This window comes from Paramisgurnus dabryanus, chromosome 15 (assembly GCF_030506205.2).
Source record: "Paramisgurnus dabryanus chromosome 15, PD_genome_1.1, whole genome shotgun sequence".
NCBI classification, from domain to species: Eukaryota; Metazoa; Chordata; class Actinopteri; order Cypriniformes; family Cobitidae; genus Paramisgurnus; species Paramisgurnus dabryanus.
In genome coordinates, this window is record NC_133351.1 from 25168264 (window position 1) to 25190205 (window position 21942).

At 37.7% G+C, this 21942-nt stretch overlaps 1 protein-coding gene across 3 annotated transcripts in view; it reads right to left on the reverse strand.

The window, feature by feature from the left end:
- Window positions 1–21942, reverse strand: part of pard3bb (par-3 family cell polarity regulator beta b) — a 416763-nt gene that overhangs the window by 83233 nt on the left and 311588 nt on the right. For all 3 annotated transcript variants that reach the window (XM_065292869.2, XM_065292868.2, XM_065292870.2), the window contains 2 exons: window positions 15218–15334; window positions 7802–8083 (listed from right to left, as the gene is read on the reverse strand). In XM_065292869.2, coding sequence (XP_065148941.1) covers window positions 7802–8083; window positions 15218–15334 — 399 coding nt within the window. The remainder of the gene's footprint in view (window positions 1–7801; window positions 8084–15217; window positions 15335–21942) is intronic.

Genomic DNA, 21942 nt, shown 5'->3' on the forward strand with positions numbered 1-21942 from the left:
TATAAAATGATGTTACAAAACAACTATAAATAAGATTATACATTCACAGAAATCGCTGACAACCCATTCTGCATTTCTGGTGACCCTATGCCGAGTCACGACTCCAACATTGAGATGAGAAGATCCTCATAGTCTTATAAGTGAAGGAAAACATTAATATAGGACTGTGTAGCTGTAGATTTATCCCACTGGTTCAAAACATCTACCACAGCAAGCGTAATTGCTTGGGAAAGATTTGCCAGGAGTAGGCAGTGCTGTGCTCGGGTCTTTCCTACAGAGACGAAATCAATCCACGAGTGAAGTTTGCGCTTTAGGCAACAGCACCGGAGCAGCCGAGAGGACCAAAGGTGCTTTGGAACAAGACAGTAAAAAAATGAAACATTTTATAAACATCACACGTTCCTACACTGCAGCAGCACTTTCATTTGATTTATTATGTAAGAATAAATGATTTTTCTTAAGCCGTTAAACAATAATGTATCAGGCAGACAAGTTAATTCACAATGTAAAGCTTCCTACTCGGTCCGCAATGACTTTTAATAAACCTAAGCTGCAAAACGTGTTATTGGTCACAGACATTAAAACTGTGAGCTTAGAAACAAATGACCCGTGTGCTCATATTTTTAGCCTGCCCAGATGAATGACTGTCTTTAAATGCAAATAGGTTTGCTGATCATTTACATACAGATATATACGCATTACTAAAAGTGTCTTTAGAAGTCCATTTATTGTTTGTTATTTCCATATCATTGAACATTCAACTGCAATCCAATCTCTCTCAGTAGGGCTCTCTGCTTGCCTGTACTGTACAAGCAGACAGAGAGGCAAGATTAAATACGTTGATCTATTTTAAGTGCATTTTTTTAAAATGCTGTTGAATCGTACAAAAATGATGGGGTAAACTGACAACCCTAATTTCAAGGGTCAAAGAAGGGCTAGAAAATGGTCTTGTAAAACTAAATTACAATTGCTTTTGGTGCAAAAAGCCTTGACTAACACTATGGGACGATTTCTCGGACACGGTTTAGATTAATCCAGGACTAGGCCTTAGTTATATAAGGAAATTGCAGTCGTTTTTACAATCAAACCATACAAAAAAACAATTCTTGTGTGCATCTTGGGAAAAAACAATGGCACTGATATATGTTAACTCTTTCTCCGCCAGCATTTTTCATGATTTCACCGAAGTTGAATGCCTCCCAGAAAATTATCTTCTTTAAATACATAAACATACAATATATTAAATGAAAGAACAGACCCTCTGCTTTCAAACCGCCCCTATAAACTGAAAATATAAAATGCTGCACTATTAGACTACTAGTTGTATTTTTATGGTAGCATACTGGCAGCACTATTGTAGGGGCAACGCCTTACAGGGGCTTAAAGGCGGGGTTAATGATTTTTGAGAAATGCTTTCACTGCAAAAAATGACTTTCTTACTTAGTACTTTTGTCTTGTTTTTAGTAGAAATATCTAAAACTTATTAAATTAAGATGTATTTTCTTGATGATCAAAACGACCTAAGAAATAAGTCTAGTTTTTACACAAAAATTATACACTTTAAGTGAATTTGTGCTTAAAACAAAGCAAAATTATCTGCCAATGGGGTGAGAAAAAAAATCTTGAAATAAGATTTATTTTTTCTTAAACACTTAATTCACGCAATATTTTCTCACCTGCTTGGCAGATATTTTTGCTTGTTTTAAGCACAAATTCGCTTAAATTAAATATTTTTTGTCTAAAAACTAGGTCATGACCTTTCCTAGGTCATTTTGCTCATCAAAAAAATACATCTTAATTTAAGAATTTTTAGATATTTATGCTGAAAACAAGACAAAAATACTAAGTAAGAAAGTTATTTTCTTTGCAGTGTGTAGCCAATCAGCAGTAAGGGGCGTGTCTACCAGAGTTGGGTATAACGCGTTACTGTGTAACGCATTACTGTACTCTAATTACTTTTCCTGATAACGCAGTAACGTAACGCTTTACATTTTAAATGTATGTAATTTGATTACAGTTACCAATGACAACAAAATTACGTTACTAGCGTTACAAATTAAGTGTTGAAAAATTAATTAAAATGTATTTTAAAATGACGTTTTGCCATTGCACGGCAACGTCTGCGAGCATGCGCGCAGCGTCAGTTAACGAGCATATGCTTACTCACTCGTCTGAGACGCAAGCAAATGGATGCTATGTGAGCGGTGGTTGATCCTTCAAGTGGAATACAGACAATACATGTCCAAAACCTTGGCATTTCAGAGTGGGCTTTGCGCGATGACATCTGGTCTGCTAGAAGCGGTCGTACAGGTGTGTTTTTAAATCACTAATGTTTTATTTGTTAACATTATTTAACTATGTTATTTTATCATGAGCTCAATGCGTGCACTGCATTAAGTAATCATATGTTTATTTAAACAATTACCAAAACAACTTTTAATTGTTATATTTAACGAACTAACATGAATATTAACATTCTTTAACTTGACCAAAAAGCCCTCGCGAATTGCGACGACGTGTTAAAACTATAGTTTCTGTCTCCGCGACCGCGAATGAATGTAGATAGTGTAGCATTCAAGAGAAATGCACAGACACTCGTTTAACTAAACTGCTGGCTTTATTTTAACAGAGCACCCGTAGGACGATGCTCACGCACATCCAGTCGCGCGCCCGCGCCAGAGCGTGCACAACATCATAGCCCAAAACAAAAACAAAAAAACCCTCCCCTCGTTGCACTAACCAATCACATTTCAGGGAATACATGGCAAAGAGAACAGAAACTCAGCGTTAACCCTTACAGAACAGAGTTGTAATAAACATCCAAGAACATCATTTTAAACACTGCTACAATAGATAGATAGATAGATAGATAGATAGATAGATAGATAGATAGATAGATAGATAGATAGATAGATAGATAGATGTTAATGAATGTAGAATGTTTAATGAGAAATGTTAAACATCTGTAACTTATTATAAAAGCTACAAATATTTCTGGATCACTATATGACCAGTAATTTTAGGAGGGGGCAAAATCACACCAAAAATAGCTTTAAGCATTCAAATATGCACTGTAATCATTACTGTTTTCAAATGTTACAAGAAACATTTTCACATTAACACTGCGTTTGGGTTTATCTGTCATTGTTTCTGACAGTTTCACTTTGTAGTTTTTTACATTTGATGTTGTCAAAGTAACTTAAAAGTAAAGTAATTAGTAATTAGATTACTTTTTGCATGTAGTAATCAGTAATGTAATCAAATTACAATTTTAAAGTAGTAATTAGTAATTTGTAGTGGATTACTTTTTTTGAGTAACTTACCCAACACTGGTGTCTACTAACCGACATCATTGGCTGGGTTGCGTATGTGTCTATCAAAAGAAGGTCCAGATTATTTTGGAGTGGGGCGTGTTTGTTTAGGTGATTTCAAATGTCAACATTGGCTTTCAGAGATCATGCAACCCGCCTTTAACTGTAGGTGTGTTTTATACTATGATGCCCTTACCGCAATTTCATTTTTTTAACCCAGCAATGGGTCAAAATGCGATTAATCCAACCTGACGCATAGTAATTTAATCCAAATGTACTGTTTGTTTTTCAAACCCAAAATGATGGGTTGTTTTAACCTATTGTTGGGTCAAATATAAAAATTTTCTGGGTTAATTTAACCCAACTGTTGGGACTGTCTATTTGTTACCCAATGCCGGGTTATTTTGAATAAGCCCTTTAACAACGAAAAAAGCAGTTGGAGCATCATCAATCCTGTTGCACTTCAGCAATGACCACACATACCCATAAGCCACTGCACATATTGAGAGACTCTTTTTTTATGACAGCGGTGGGCAGCAGACTGCGTGTTAAACTGCCTGTCTAAATAACCGAGCAGTTTTAATGACTCTCACAGGACGCTTTTAAATCAGACAGATCAGCCGTATGACAGATCAGCTCCCCCGCTTAACAAACTCTTCAAACGACATGAGAGCTTCTCACGCCGACACCGGAGCCACTGATGATGTTCTCACTCACGACCTCACGACTCGCCCATCAGCAGCTTATCAGCGAATATTCAATCTAAAACATTTCCATTACTCAGGACGGAAATGAATATGCAGCGTTATTAGGACTCGAAACCTTGGCGGAGGGCGAAAAGTTAAAAGCTGAGGGATGGAGCAGGTTGTGTTTATCAAAGCCAGAGGGTGTACGAGATGAAGACACCTGATACACACAATGTGTCATATTATGAGACACATATATCCATAATGAGCTGCTATATCTGTAAAGCATATCTTCTGTTGCTGTGTGGCAAAGGATCTTTCATACAAATAAATTAGAGGTTGACATATTCAGCTATATATGACCTACAAATAAAATTATGTACCATTATTATTTTATATAGAATGTAATTTGTATTGTGGGGAAGGGAGAACATTGTGAGTGTAACACATTACATATTTAGCCAAAAGTGTTTGAATAATATGTCATAAGGGAAAACAAACTGAGAAAATATTAATACATTTGTGGTGCACAATCATGGGGGATGAGTAACTGTATAGATATCCTATCCAGAAGGAAGTGAGAAAATCAATGTGAGAGTAATAGAGAGAACCACACAGTGTCCTCTGGGTGTACATACATGTGTCTTTCTGTGTCTTAAGGTTATGAGAACTACACAGCAAACAAGTCAAGACTAAGAAAACACATATATACAGATTTCGACCGATATTTGCTAACAGGTGTGTCTATATTGGTTTTATAACATATCCCAACATGGCTCACTGAATCAGAAATTGAAGTTGAACTACAGTATCTGTTTTGGTTTTGCTTTGATGCCAGACCTATAATTCATTTAAAGTACCTATAACTATTTAAGCATTTAGTTCACAAACTTATCAAAATTACTGTATTACCAGATGATTATTTCATAACCATTTGTTTTAAAATTTTCAGCAATATTAAAGGTGCAGTGTGTCATTTTTAGAACAATCTCTTGACAGAAATGCAAAATAATATACAAAATTATATTATCAGGGGTGTATAAAGACCTTTTATAATGAACCCTTATGTTTTAATTACCTTAGAATGAGACATTTTTATCTACATACCGAGTGTCCCCTTACATGGAAGTTGCCATTTTGTGGCGCCATGTTTCACAGACAAACTGTTTTTACAAAGCTGTCTCCGAACATGAAATGTTTGTCTCGTGGCGGCTACCGTAGCTTCTCTATGCGTTTTAAAAGCGAGAGGTGAGCAGTTAACTGAGCCACTGGTTGCAATTCGCAACCTCACCACTAGATGCCATTAAAATTTACACACTGCACCTTTAAGACATGCTTACCATAACCGTGAAACGATTTTAGTAATACCACCTACTGGAACACTCAATACACTAATTATCAATACACTGTTAATAACAGTAACACTGCAGTATAGGGAACACATATTCACTATTAACTAGAGGTGTGACGAGACACTTACCCCAAGAGATGACACGTGATTGGGTTCACAAGAACAACATTTTTACACTTTTAAGAAATATGATTAAGTATATGAATTGGAAACTGAAATCACATAATTTTGAAGTGTTTAAACTAATTTAAAACCAATCAGAGGACAAAGATCATGGGCGATCCCAGTGAATGTAGCTGATTGTTATTGTTTACTTATTTAATGTAAAAGATTTAACTATACACAACAAACAATACATCATTAGAAAGGTCTAAGGCTCCAGCATTTGTATTTAATTTTTATTTTATTTAGAAATTAGTTTCACGGTTGAAATAGGAGGGCCGCCATTAGCCTTTCACTCTTCCAACGACTTACGGTTGTGTCTGCAAAGCACTTCCGGTTAGCGTCTTTTACTGTCTTTGGTTAGCGTGCAGAAAAAGTTAACTATGGATGGTGTTACACGCCGACATGGCTCCGGGACATATTGTGCTGTTTGCGGTTGCAACAACTTGTGGCGAAAACAAACTGGCTAACCGGAAGTGCTTGGCAGACACAACCGGAAGTCGTTGGCAGAGTGAAAGGCTAATGGTGGCCCGCCTATTTCACCCGGTAAACTTGTCTATTGTGACAGTAATGCTTTGATTTGTGTCATGAGTTATGAAAAGAAAAATCTCAGTTTTACATACCTGTAAAATGAAATATGACCGTCAGTCACATTCATTGAGAAAAATCTAATGGCTGGTTGTCATGAAAGCTCTTAATCGTAATCGATGTCAAATGTAAAAGGAATATTCAATTTTCTTAAAAGAAAAATCCAGATAATTTACTCACCACCATGTCATCCAAAATGTTGATATCTTTCTTTGTTCAGTCGAGAAGAAATTATGTTTTTTGAGGAAAACATTGCCGGATTTTTCTAATTTTAATGTACTTTAATAGAGCCCAACATTTAATACTTAACTCAACACTTAACGTTTTTTTTCAACGGAGTTTCAAAGGACTATAAACAATCCCAAACGAGGCATAAGGGTCTTATCTAGCAAAACGATTTTCATTTTTGACAAGAAAAATAACAAATATACACTTTTAAAGCAGAACTTCTCGTCAAGATCCGGTCATGATGCGTCAGCTGACCCCACGCAATACGTCAAGAGGTCACAGAGGACGAACGCGAAACTCCGCCCCAGTGTTTACAAGTGTTGAGAAAGAGGACCGTTCCTACGTTGTTGTATGTCAACTGATACTAATTAATGTCTTTGTGTCAGTTTATTGTTTACAATGGTCCACAAATGTGCGTTTTATATATGTAACACGTGACCTCCCTACGTCAAAACGCATTTACGTTAGGTCGCGCTGGACCGGATCTAGATGAGAAGTTGTGCTTTAAAAGTGTATATTTGTTATTTTTCTTGTCAAAAATGACAATCGTTTTGCTAGATAAGACCCTTATGCCCCATTTGGGATTGTTTATAGTCCTTTGAAACTCCGTTGAAAAATTTTTTTAAGTGTTGAGTTAAGTATTAAATGTTGGGCTCTATTAAAGTCCATTAAAATGAGAAAAATCCTGCAATGTTTTCTTCAAAAAACATAATTTCTTCTCGACTGAACAAAAAAAGACATCAACATTTTGGATGACATGGTGGTGAGTAAATTATCTGGATTTTTCTTTTAAGAAAATGGAATATTCCTTTAAATTATAAGAGGTTTTGATTTTATGTTAAACCGTCCAGCCCTACTACTTGCTAAAGACGAAAATAGGTCCCCATACTAAATGTTACCACCAAAATTAACAATGCAATGCAGGTGATGACTTAAGCATGATAAAAAAATGATTTGTTATGCTGTACAGAAAATGCTGAGATCCTTGTAAACCTGCAGTCAATATATGTAAGGAATGATAGACTGCGGACCTCTGAATTATTGAAAATAATACACAACCTGAAGTGGTAATGTGACACAAAGCAGCATAATATATCAGGTATGGTGCATTTTTTATAATTGAACTGTAGTCATACTGTACACTCACTGTCAGAAAAAAATGATATGTACCTCAGCTGTCACTTCAGAGGAAAAATTGGTACCAAAGAGTGCTTATAAGAAGATACCTATTAGTATCTCAAATGTACATATAGATACCAAATGTATACATATCATATTAGGACCTTTTAAAATGGTACATCATTTGACAATTTTTTTAACAGTGTATGGAAAAACTCAAACAATTTGGCAAAGTGATATGAACTTGTAATGCAGTCAACAGATCTGGAACTACTTCATAGCTAATAACTGCAACAGCTGTTAGCCAATCAGAATCAAGAATTTACAGTGACCTGGTATAAAAATAGGCTTCTTACCTGTCTGCTGCAGGAGTTGGTGGGCTTCGTTGTTTGTTGACTTTGGCATACAGACCATCCAGAGGGTCTTCTGTGGAGGGATCTCGGCTGTGTGACACTGGCATCGGGGGTCTCTGTGGGGAGGGACTGCGGTTACCATAAATGGTCTGAGAAGGTGACCCGCGCTCCCTGAAGGTGTTGATACGGGCGTAGTTTGGATCATGGTCATCGTCTTCTACGTCAGGTGGGGAAAAGCGATCTCGAACTTGCCGCTCTCTCAGTTCCTGGTGCTTGGCCTCAATTCTGTAACAAAGAAAATCAATTGTTTAAAAAAAAGCATTTTTGTATTTGATCTGACCTTGGATTTCATTTTGACTCTATAGTACAAACTAACATAATTAAAATAGAAAAAGTAACATGACCGGTAAACTTAAACTAACTGCCATGACCCAATGCTCTGAGCCAATGAGAAGGCAGCAAAACACAGAAAACATATCCACGTACCTGAATTGTATTTACAAAAATACAATAAACCCAAAAAGGTCAAAAAACACATTTCGGGCCCAACCAGCTGATTTTGTCTTTCCTTTTCTGTGTCTCACAGGAAGCTCAGTCAATAAAGTCTCTCTCTGAACAAATGCCACTCCGCAGCATATGGGCGAGAACAGCACGACTCCGACTCACACTTCACACGCTTCCAAGTCCAAATAAGCCTCGGCAAACACCACACAAAATAATGACTGCAAAACATCCCTGCATCTCGGCTAAATATATCCATCCCCCTTGTCCGCTGACAGAATAAACACAACACAACAAGAGATGTAGGGGAAATATAGTCCTGTGTAATCTTGATAGTGGACCACAACAAGCTGTCAGTCCTAGAGAGATAATTAGATGAAAATTGTCCAGGAAGAGACAAAAATATAATGACCAAGTAAAATCATTAAATGCCATACTTTAGTTAAAGGGATAGTTCACCCAGAAATGAGAATCCTGTCATCAGTTTCTTACTCATGTTGTTACAAACCTGTATACCATTCAGACTTCTGTCCCAAAATACTATATTTATGATGCTAAAGCATCGCTATATTAAAACAGAGACCATATTCTGATGCTATACGATGTATAGTAATGTTAATATTATTAACAGTGTAAAAAAAACAATGACGTCATAATGTGGTTAATCTAGAACGCGTCAAGAGGTTAAAATGATATTTTATTCTACCAGGTTGAGAAGAGCACCCAAAGCAGATATACCGTACATAACCAAGACGTCTACACCATATGCATGTTTTTACTTATGAGATGCCACCTCAAACCAATTTGAAATGATTCGAGCTTTGTGACATGGTGCATTATCCTGCTAGAAGTAGCCATCAGAGGACTGGTACATGGTGGTCATAAAGGGATGGACATGGTCAGAAACAATGCTCAGGTAGGTCGTGGCATTTAAACGATGCCCAATTGGCACTAAGGGGCCTAAAGTGTGCCAAGAAAAAATCCCCCACACCATTACACCACCACCACCAGCCTGCACAGTGGTAACAAGGCATGATGGATTCATGTTCTCATTCTGTTTACGCCAAATTCTGACTCTACCATCTGAATGTCTCAACAGAAATCTAGACTCATCAGACCAGGCAACATTTTTCCAGTCTTCAACTGTCCAATTTTGGTGAGCTTGTGCAAATTGTAGCCTCTTTTTCCTTGTAGTGAAGATCGGTGGTACCCGGTGGGGTCTTCTGCTGTTGTAGCCCATCCGCCTCAAGGTTGTTCATGTTGTGGCTTCACAAATGCTTTGCTGCAAACCTCGGTTATAACGAGTGGTTATTTCAGTCAGGGAAAGTTGCTCTTCTATCAGCTTGAATCAGTCGGCCCATTCTCCTCTGACCTATAGCATCAACAAGGCATTTTCACCCACAGGACTGCCGCATACTGGATGTTTTTCCCTTTTCACACCATTCTTTGTAAACCCTAGAAATGGTTGTGCGTGAAAATCTCAGTAACTGAGCAGATTGTAAAGTACTCGGACCGGCCCGTCTGACACCAACAACCATGTCACGCTCAAAACTGCTTAAATCACCTTTCGTTCCCATTCTGACATTCAGTTTGGAGTTCAGTAGATTGTCTTGACCAGGAACACACCCCTAAATGCATTGAAGCAACTGCCATGTGATTGGTTGATTAATTGCATAATGAGAAATTGAACAGGTGTTCCTAATAATCCTTTAGGTGAGTGTATATAATGCTTTAGTTTGATGAGATGAAGCTACATGTATGTGCTCACGGGGATTAGATGGCCTCCCTCAAGTCTTGTTTCCTCTAACACACAGAGGAGTTTATATTTGTCACTGTATCCTGTGCGTGCTCAAACCTGCTTTATGACAATATCTACAAGTAAAAGCACCATATGAGTTCAACTGAACTAAATCAAACACAGATATGCGAGAAAGACATAGCATGCAGAGATGGAGATAATTAGTGTTTGGCTCCGTTTCAAACAGCACTAATCAGTTTGTGGTTCTGTTGTCTACGTAGGCAGCATTTTAAGACATAGGCATACGCATCTGACGTTAAGCCTGTTATAAATAGTATATGGAGTAATTATGCTACCATATACCTTCTAGTACATATTGACTGGAGCAAAGTCTGCTCAATATCGCCCCAAAAACCTGACCTCACCAAGGGGGTGTAATTTTGACATGAGCTAGGAGCGGTCAGAGCTTCTGGGTTTTCATTCCACTACCGCTCCATCACAAGCTCATGTTATTTTTAATGTAATGGTTATTTAATTTGTCCTCAAACTAAAATATATATATATTATAAATATGTATGACAGTGATGCATGCATTACGTAATATCCGCAGATACTGCTCAGCGGGGTGGGCGGGTTAAGCAATAAAAAATAACATGCTGATTCTTTGTGCGTGGATACGGTAAATCATGGGTCTTCAACCGGGGGTCCGCGGCCCCCAGGGGGTCCGTGACGGAACTGCAGGGGGTCCGCCAAATGATGTTCAACAACAAGCTATTTTTTGCTTAAAACGTAAAATATATGTACAAAACGTTACATGTCCCCTTTAAGTTGTGCACGTGCGTGGCCGCATAGGTTTGAAGGCGCGCGTTCAGTTTAGCCAGCGTACCAAAATAAAATATCTAAAGATTATAAATGTCCACAGGAAGCAGCAGTAGCGACAGAAAAGTCATCATAAAACAGGTAAATCTTATGTGTGTCTTTCTTTCAGAATGTCATTTTAGAATCAGTGCGACGTGTTGTCTCATCTATCTGAACTTGGACGTACGGCTGTTTCACGCGGTTCAGATTTAAAGCGCTAATTCAACAGGCAAATGACACCACACCGCGTCTGCATTTTAAACTGTGACAAAACTATCGCTCGCATTTAAAAATTAATGAAACGCGCGCCGTGATGGTGCTTTGTGCAAGATTCATAGTCAGGTTGAAATCCGCCTCTCAAAAAGTTTCCCCAAAGAGATGCGCTCGGACTCGTTGCATGTTGTTCTCCTGAGTCTGATATGAAGCTATACAAAAAATAAACCTGCGTTACTTAAACTCGTGACAATGATGATACACGAGAAAGGCAACAGACCTCAAAATTATAAAGTAGCACAACCTCTATCCCCACCAGAATAGACAGTCTTTGTGCCATTTGTCTTCTTTATAAACTGAAAGCTCTTGTCCAATTCACAGTTAAATTAAAATATATTACACTGCAAATACCTTCAAATAATATTATATTATTATTTTTATATTAATATAAAAACGAAATCTACTTTAACAAAAAAATTATGCATTTTAATATAGTATGGCTGTGTGACAATATGGTTTGTTTCTATTTATAAAACAGTTCCAGTCCTTGATTCTGATCGGTCATCAGTTGTACTTTACTCCACTTTGCGTTGTGCCTAATACGAAAAGGCAGACTCTCGTACCTTACTGCTTACTTAAATATCTTTGTTTTACACATTTAGTATTAGGGGGTCCCTGCTCCATGCCTCTCTAATCTAAGGGGTCCCCGACCCAAAAAACGTTGAAGACCCCTGCGGTAAATCATTAATGATGGAAATTTAGATTTCTAAAATGTGAATGTGTTTAAAAGTTCAAGTGCCGGGGATGCGATATTTAACAGGTCTGAAGTTCTGTATGTATGCAGCCACAATAACTAAATATATGTTGATTTAAAAGCAGCATACTTCGATGTAGCGGTAAGGTGCAGATTTGCCTACATTTGTACATTATTTTACATTGTTTAATACATCTTAAAAGAGAGGTTTGTGATATTTCAAAAAATTATGAACATTTTAAAGTGAAGCAGTAATTAGACACTAATTTTTGCCACGGAGCAAACACAGAGAAGGAGGTGAATGAGGAGGGAGCGGGAGTGAGCAAGCAGCAAAAAAAGAACCTGGAGCAGAGCTGGAGTGAATATAAAATGCTTTGAGTGTGGAGGGGGAATTGCTGCCGCTCCAATCTAATCCCATACTCTGGTCTGTAAAAGGTTCAGCTGTGCGTTCTATCTATCATTGCTTTCAATATATAGTGTATACACACACACATATAAGGATGATGGGGAAAATACATATGCTGTTAATTAAATACTCTTTTGTTAGCCCAGTCAAGGTCACAATGAAAGTCTGCAAATTTTACATATGAATTTAATATACTAATACCATGTGCGTTAGTCACTATATTCACCAGCAACTCCAGCACTGTCGGCCAGTTTTGAAATGCTTATGACAGATGTCACTCTCTTTACCTTACAATGACTGGCTTCTACCCCGGGGTTTTCTTTTGCATTACATTTAAATTGAAAATGTTTGGGAACTTTCTGATGTCCTCACAACTTGTTAACTTTCCCTGTAAGCCTGCTGCTTAACATTCATAGAAAATGAACTAAAAACACATGCTCATCTCCATTCTGATGAAAGGTTGTGCCCATTAACATATACAGTTGGTAGCTTGGCCCTAATTCTTAAACGGCATTCACACAGCACTTTGGTCCCAGAAAGGCTTCGTTGTGAACACAACGGCATCATACAGTATAAATGTTCTGGGATCGCTTTCGTAAAGAGGGCCTAGTAAAACTGCGAAACATTTATTCTGTGTGAAAAAGAGGCAGAAACAATGTCATAAGGGGCGTGCTGTAGTTAGGACGTGCATGTCATTGCAACAAGAAGTTATGGTTCAGCTCTTTGACACACGGATTTAAACCCAGATTAACATTCACAAGAAGAAATATCGACAAACTGGACTGAAACATATATCAGGGAGCTTGTCACTATCTGCACAAAAGCTGAGATCATTCACCAGCATGACAGAACAGCACATCATGCACTCCTTATGATTTCATTATAAACAAAAATGCACGTGTGTGGTTTCTCGAAAGAGAAGTCATGGATAATTAGCAATCTTCAGACGCTGTAGGAAAAAAGATCAGGGGTTTCATTTATAAAGCGTGCATACGCACAAAATGGAGCTGGACCAGTTCCCACACTAAGGTTGTGATCTATAAAAAAAAAAAAAACTTTGATGGGAATGGGCTTGCAGGGTGGGATTTGAGGATGATTCATGTACGCACACTTGCAGGTGATCTGTGATTTAAAGAGGGAACATTGCTTTGTTTTATAAGTCTTAATATTTTTGGCATACGCCATTTTTGGTATTTGGGCGTAAACTTTTAGTAATGTGTGTGAATGCATGCACAGATTCCAGAAAATCTTTGGCAGTGTGAATGAACCAAAAACCAAATGATCCCAGACAAATCCTGGATGCATTTTCCGTAATCCAGACACTGCTGAAATCCCTGTCGCGCCACTCACATAGTTTAAGATCATATTTGTCCCAAATCATTAGCAATTAACATTGGCTGTTAACGTCTATTTAGCATTTTGAAGTAGACGCTATCTGACTAAGCTTGCGCTATTTAATGTGCACTTCCGGTGCACAATACCTCCGAGTTGTCCTAGATGCGACGCAATGCCTCTTGTCCGATGTGTGACCCCCTTTAGAATAAAGCAATCCCATACAGCAGGGGTTCTCAAAGTTTACATTCAAAGGTCCAAATCTGAATTCCCATAATTTTCATAGGTCCGGAAAAACTTTATGTAAATCATTTGTTTATGTAACAAATCAACACAAATAGTTTGGGAAAAACTTAAGTGTATTTTGCATTTAAAGAAAAAAATTTTTTTTTTAATAAACACAAGAAATATGCCAAAAGTAACCAGGTGCAAAATACAGAGCAACCTTATTAGAGAAATGGCACAGTTTGTTCTCCATCATATGCATAAGCCATGGCAAAAAAGTGTGGTTGGTACTGTAGGCAGAGACACTGACCAAAATTAGGGGTGCACCTATAAATTGGCTGATGATGCTTCCTATGCTTCTCAATGAATTACGGTGAAATGCCGCTACATCCAAAAGCCAGGTGGCGCTCTTGTGCAGAAACTTAATATGTGCTGCAGACGAAGAACCAGACACACGGAGCTCCAGGAAATGACATAAGGATATATTTATATTGCTGTTCTTCAAACCTTTTCAGGTATTTTCATGATAATAAAGAATATGTATAATGATTATGTTTGACGAGTGTTGCTTTTATAAATGCATGTTTTAAACAACTCAAACCAATAGTGATTGGTAAGGACTGATCAAAAGCCGTAGTACATGAAGTAGCTGTGCATAATATCTGGGTGTGATGGCTACAGCGTCACACAGGAAATTTTTAAATAACTCGTTTTATTTTCGGACCAGGAATACTCTTAAATCTATAAAGAAAAAAACTAAACGAATGGTTTACAAGTTTAATATGCATTTGTAAAATAGCAAATGCACAAATTTAATCAATCACATAGAAATTAATGCACTTGTAATATGAAGTGGACGCGGGTCCGGATGAAGTTGCCGTCGGGTCCGGATCCGGACCGGAGTCCGGACTTTGAGAACCCCTGCCATACAGTAATACACTTCCACAAGTTAAATCTAACATAACAGATAACTCAAAATAAATGTTGATTATAATTCCTACAAACTTAAAAATGAATCAATGAAAAATATCAATCTGATTAAAAATTTAATAGTTTTATGTTTTTGGCTTATTATTTTTTTCCCAAAGTTTCTACTATTATGAGATTTGTATACCATAATGCATTCCATTTGTGTGCCACAAGTTTACATATCTTGTATCCTTGGTTTTTTGTTCATTACTTATTTTGGTTAGTTTGATAAGCTTTAGATAATAAGTGGTACTTTCTAAACACCGCATATGAACATCACATATTCCATCTAAATCTGTTTATGAGATATCAAAGCTCTACGTCCAGAAGACAGCAGGCTGTGTAGCCCACAGCACGGCAGCTTACTACGTTTTGGAGTCTTTGAATTGCGATGTAATAAGATGAAAGAGTTATCAATCTCACCTTTCTCTTTCCTCCTTCATCCTTTCCAACTCTTCCTCACTCAGAATTTCTGACATCTGCTTCTGTACATTCATTTTTGTATCCGTCTTGCACTTCTCTTCTTTCTTCTTTCCAAATCTGAGAGAGAGAGAGAAAAAGAGAGAGATCCGATGAATGATCACTGTTTGCAAATCACATTTATTTAGGAAAACAGAGTAGAGACTATCTATAGCGTATGTGTGTACTCTGGGGAGTTCCTAAATCACAGCAGGGACCAGACCAGTCAGTAGAGATCTTCTGTTAACATGCATCATTTCTGCACCAATGACTGAGTCCTGCACCCGTCTCCATTTTCTGCACTCACCGGAGGTCATTCCTCATGTGTGCCTGTGTATGAAAGCCGCCACCGCCCAGCCGAGCGCCGCATCATAGAGCGTCAAAGCACTGTATCAATGTCACAGTGAGCAGAGGGGACACACACACACACACACACCAGGATATGTCTAAGATCTAACACACTGTTGAAATCACACCATTGAACTTGTTTGTGCATGTACATATTTCACACGCATATGGATTTAAGCTGATGTATATGCGGTTGCTTATTATAAATGTCATATATATGCACACGATGATCACTATGTGACAATTACTTATGCAAAGTCCTGCAGGTAACACAAACAACATACTACAACAATAGCAATGAACATATAGTAGGAATGAATGAACAAACTAATAAATGAATGAACAGATTCCTGTTGCTGTATCTCAGTGGTAGAGCACTGCTTTAACATTGCAAAATATTGTAGGTTCAATCCCAGGAAACACACATAAACCTCATTCACACAGCACTTTGATCCAAGAAAATACCCATAAAATCGTCAGACTGACTTTTGTGTAAACGCAAACACGTCCTGTAAATGTTCTAGGATCGCTCCCAGAAAGAGGACCTAGTAACATTCCCGGTCACCCATTGGTTCATCGTTTTTTAAGCTTAAAGCCGTCGCCATCTTGGCCGCGTGTCACCGCGAATCACTCGCGGATAACCGAAAATGGGTAAAGAGGTGGGACATGGGTGAAGCTGAGGTGGCTGGTTGCTGAAACCACGCCCGCCTTGCTCGAGTCTAGTGACAGCAGTGGCTGTTCAACCGTCAATCAAGTGACCACGCCTTTAATTATGCAGAACTTTAAGCCTTGATATAATTTAAACAGATGAGTTACAAAAAAATTCACCCCCCTCACAGTTGTCGTAAAGGGCAAAATTAGCTATACAGACCAAAAAACTTTTTGTACCAGGCTGTAAACATATAATTTTCTACTGTAAAGTTGGGCATTTTAACATGGGGGTCTATGGGAATTGACTCCCTTTTGGAGCCAGCCTCAAGCGGACAGTCAATGAATTTAAGTCACTTCCGTATTGGCTTCATCAGAGAGATCAGAAGGTTGCCCCTCGGTGTGAACGCACGTACAGATTCGGGAAAATTGCTTTGTTGCAAGTTGCTTTGGATTAAAGTGTCTGTCAAATGTGTCAAATGTAAATGTAATTAAATGACTATACCAACAACTAAATACACACAAAAACAAATGATTACACTGAAATTAATTAAGAAAACAATAAAAGCCCAAAGTTCATAAAACTAAAGGTGCAATAAAAGGGGATTCACACCTGTCTGTGGAGTTTAGCCACCCAGACCAAATTCACATCCACAGTTCTGCCCACAACACCTCCCTCATTCAATGCACCTCCACCCTGATATTCAAGAGCAGAAGTGGGGCGGATGATTCACCGCCCACCAGCGCTTCGATCTTTCCGCTTGTTTTCAAACAGAGTCCAACCAACACACGCTGTTGCCAAGTCACTGACTGCCACTGCTACTAGAAAAAGTTGTTTTCTCAACAAACCGATAAAAGTGTTAGAATATCTGCATGAGTTTATCCAAACAAGTGTCTAAAGGTTTACTGTATCAAATCTGTAATATGCTCTTAAATGCAAGGCAGGGCCAATATTTACCTTCTGCCAAACCTGCCAACGGCTAAGCCAGATGTCATTCCTACTACTTTAGGGATGCAAAGAATGTTCGGCAAACAAAACTATCGGCACAAAAAATAAAATGCTGAATAAATGTAACCGAACAATTAAGTTTTGATGACACAATCAAATATCAACCAGCGTAAAGTATGAGGCGCGCACGCTTTATACAGTAGTAGCAGCAAGCGTGTCGGCAGTGCCCAAGACAGATGCTATTTTTTGGCGAAAAGTTTAAGATGCAGAACATTCGGTGCATCCCTAATTTCTACAACAAGAGTTTGAGGTGCGGTCCATTTTGTAACACTTTAGTATAGCGACCAATTCTCACTTTTAACTAGTTAGCTTACATATTGACTGTTTATTAGTGCTTATAAACAAGGCTTTGAACCACTTCACGAAACAAAAACGAAAACCAAAAACTTTTTATGTTTTATATATTTTAAACTTTTAAAAAATATATGGTCGGAAAAGAAACAAGAAATTAGAAGGTTGCCACCAGCAAGCAGCCTACAGTCCAAGTCTCTAAAGCTCAATCGAGGTAAATATTGTAGGCTCCCAAGTATCTCAAGATGTTTGTTTTTTACTAATTAGTGGTGTAACGGATCGCAGTTGATCCGTGAACCGTACAGATCACAACCCACGGTTCGGCTTGCATGCGATTCGCGGATTAATACGCACATTTAAATAGGGTGAAAGTTGATCATTTGCACGTGTTATAAAGGCTTGCAAATGTTAACACTTAAGTGTTTTTAAACAATTGAACCACTAAAAGACGCTAAAGTGAGCAATATCTGTACGCACATGCGGTTGAATGTGTCCGGTCCAACTCCGCCCTTCAAAGATCAGAACTCTTGATGTATAAACTTGAGAAAGAGTTGCACTATTGTGCACTCATACTGTAGTCCATTAAAATACATTTGGTAAATAAAGCCCTGAAAAACAACGTAATTTTCAGTTTATGTGGGCATCTTCTTCCCGAAGCGCTGTTTGGCATCGTCCTCCGTCTATGCGTGAATTACAGTTATGCCGCTTACATAATAGCCTTTTTTAATGTTTGATGACAAGATAGAGACTTTAGTAAAATTATGTAGACTAATAATTTAAGTTTAATGTTTAAAGTTTAACTACATTATTGGCTATTAATAATAATTTTTACTGAGGCAAAAGTCATAGTTATTAATCAAAAGTGTTCCCAATACAAAAGTGTTACGGTACATTTTATTTTAAACATACTTATTTTATTCGCTTCTGGCGATTGGTGAGGATTAATTCTGCACCCTGTATTCAGGTTGTTACAAACACACGTTTCACAGACTTCAACCTAAGAACCCAGGTGGTATACATCAGACAGGTGAGACACCACGCACAGTTTATTTGTGTAATCGGTCCTGACTAATGCAGAGCTTTCTTAAGAGTTTCTGTCCACTCAGACATATCACAAAAACACTCACTCAGCACATTTACCTGATCTTACAACATTCCCACGTTTACACAAAAGGAAACAGATTGACCAAATGAGTCATGGATGAAAAAAACATGTCATGTTTAGTCACTGATATAAAGATTACATTCAAGCTAGTTAGTCAGAAAAGACAAAAAAGTTAAAACTGTAACCAAAACCCCTTAGTATGCAAGTGTGTACTACTAAAGAGAACAGATGGGAATCATAAGCAATATAATAATTCCAGCTCTGATTTTAATGTTTTTAGTTCCTTACTGTAACCAGTGTTAATTCTTCTATTACTTCAAAAATAACTGCTCCTAAAAACACTACTATTTTTGCAGGTTTTTAATTTCATTTTAATTCTACAATTCTTCCTATTTCTTAAAATAAAGGCTCTCTCCTTCATCTCCAGTCTCACTATTGTTTTGAAAAAGGCAACTTAAATGGGTATGGATGCTGTGAAAAGTGGACGAATCATATGTTGCAACAGCGGTTTTACAAAAAAGAAAGGAACTTAACATAATGAATGTTTTATTAAAACTAAAGCCAAGCAGGACATCATACTGCAAGACATCAAACAGCATCCCTGCCTAGACGCAAACTGCCTTCATGTGCAAGGTCGAAGCACACCTGTCTCCAATTCTCAAAGCTTTCCTGAGAAAAATACTTGCTACATACAAACAGTTTTTATGTGATGGAAGCTGATGGCCGGCCAACCAACTGCCCGCAGCCAAACCGAGTCTAGCTCTGACAGCATCGGGGGAAAACCCATGCAACGTACGTATCCTCTTACACCACAGAACCAAATGCTTGTGACCTGTGAACACCTCACATGCTGTAATGAAAAATTAAACGAAAACACAACCGTTTTTCAATATTTTACAATGTTCTTACCTCAACTTAGACAAATTAATACTGCGCCTGAGGTCAAAGTGCTCTTCCGCCATACAAAATAGTTCTTATTTTTTATCCGCCACATTTTATTTTGTGCCACTATAGTTACTCGTGTAACTACTCATGTAGCAGTCTTTAAATAGGGAAACATGGAAGTGTTTGATGGCTTCATCCCTGTTTGGATCCTAAGGAATGAATGGGGCTAGGCTAAATGCTAACAAATTCACAATGCGCTGTACAAAGATTAAAAGTGCACGCACTGATAAAAGATAGGTATGTATTAATTTGCTTAAGTTGAGGTAAGTACACAGCAAAATATTGAAATACTGTGGTGTTTTCCTTTAAGCGAAACTTCTCATTGGATAAAACACCCAGTCTCATGAATAATTATGAGACACTGATGCATTGTCATCGATGTACTACTGTATAGTACATTGTCATATCAACCTTGATGTAGATTTTAATCCCTGGAGATGAAAATAGTTGACAAAAGTTCAAAATTACCTAAACTTTAAAAAAGCTGGAAAGCTGCAAAAAGTCAATTTAACTTACTATATTGAGTTTTTGACTAGTGATGAGTTGAGGTAAGTTATGCAAAACTAGAAGAAATTGTTTAACTTAATTTGTTACATTAAAGCAACATAAAATACATTTTCTACAGTGCAGTTTCCTCCTGCTGTTAAAATTAATGGATGCTAATGTTGTCTTCTATGATGTGAAACATAACCACCCCTGTTAACAAATCAGAAAATGTTGTTTAGTATATTTGTATGCAAATACTCAAAACTAGAAACCTCTTACAAACAAAGCAGATTATAAATCGGATTAATTAAAGTAACATTTATCATTTGAATGTGAATCTTTAACTACATGTTGTCATAAAAACAACAAGTAATTGCTTTGAATCTCAAGCTCACATAATAAATAAAAAAACAGTACTTTATTATATTTCATATCGGACATGACAATACACAATATTGGAAAATGTTGTGTCGGACATGACAAATGCAATTCTTTCAGTAAACAAGACCCACTCTAGCCAAATAGTTTTGTGATTCATTAAAAAGAACCAACTAAGAAGAGTCATTTGTTTGTGTGTGTTTGTTTTCCAGGACAATGCGTGATGTGTCATCTTATTGTCTTTGCATTATTATGTTGCGCTCAATCACTCTCTCTCTCAATACACATTGCAAACTCACAATTCACACAACATTAACAACAAAGTTATAACCAAACATCATTAAAAACTGCTTCCAGCATATTTAATTATTGATGGAACCGGTTCTGAATAAGAGCCAGCTCTCCGAGCACAGGAGTGCATTATTCTAAATGTAAAGAACCAGATGAGAAAGGACAAGCTATCCCACGGTTTACTGTATGTCCTCTGGCTGCGCATTTGTGCGTGGATGCAGCACTCTCATAACTTAATTACTGTATTTATCTTATTAGACTGCAGCTATTTAATGTTAGTGCTTTGGCACGCGGTTCCCGCACATCTATTCTGCTGCCTCATTAAGATCGAGTCCTGCGAGACCCGAACGCTAAAACTCACATTCACATTAACACGTAACACGCCGTTAATGCATTCTGACACAACATATATCAATACAATGCATGTGAATAATTCATGCCTTTGCAAAGTCTGCGCAGTGAAGAATGAAAAACACAAAACATGTCAGAATCTCGCTGTGCTGGCTACTAAAGCAACTCTTTGTCCTGCAGAGATTACGGTCAACCCTATTCAAACCCTGAAGATGTGGAGCTTGTTCAGGTGTGTCTGATGGTTTTTGCACCAGCCAATCAGAATACAGCTTGACATTTACAGAAGTGTCCAATATGCATCAGAGGGTCCGAGGATGTGCCGTTTGAGGTTGTTACTAGATTCCTGTTGATATGTGTGACCAGAAGCATAGATGCATTAGAGAAAGGCGTGGCTGTCAACACAATCCCTCACTATAGCTAAAGATATAGGGCAGAGCGGCCGCTATCAAAGAGGGAGCCAAGCTGAGCCGAAACCGGCAAATGGATAAATAAAGGCAATAATTAGGCTGTCATTGGGGACCCTACTACCAGCTTCAGCTGTTTAGAGACACTTCAAACACAGGCTGTCAGTTAACCAGTCTTACAGGGGGAGTGGTCATGGTGTGAGGAATAGACAAATGTTTTAACCATTATTCAGTCATGGTGGAAAACGTGGCAAAGAATTGAACTGTCACACATTTAATGAATAAAACTAACAAACATGTCACATATGGTAATTTAATGCTTTTTAAAGCTTAAATCAAAATATTATACCAAAAATCAGACAATTCTAGCATTGCTAAATTTGGAATATTGACATTTTATCAAAATAACGTGTAAAATTGCCTAACAAGAAAC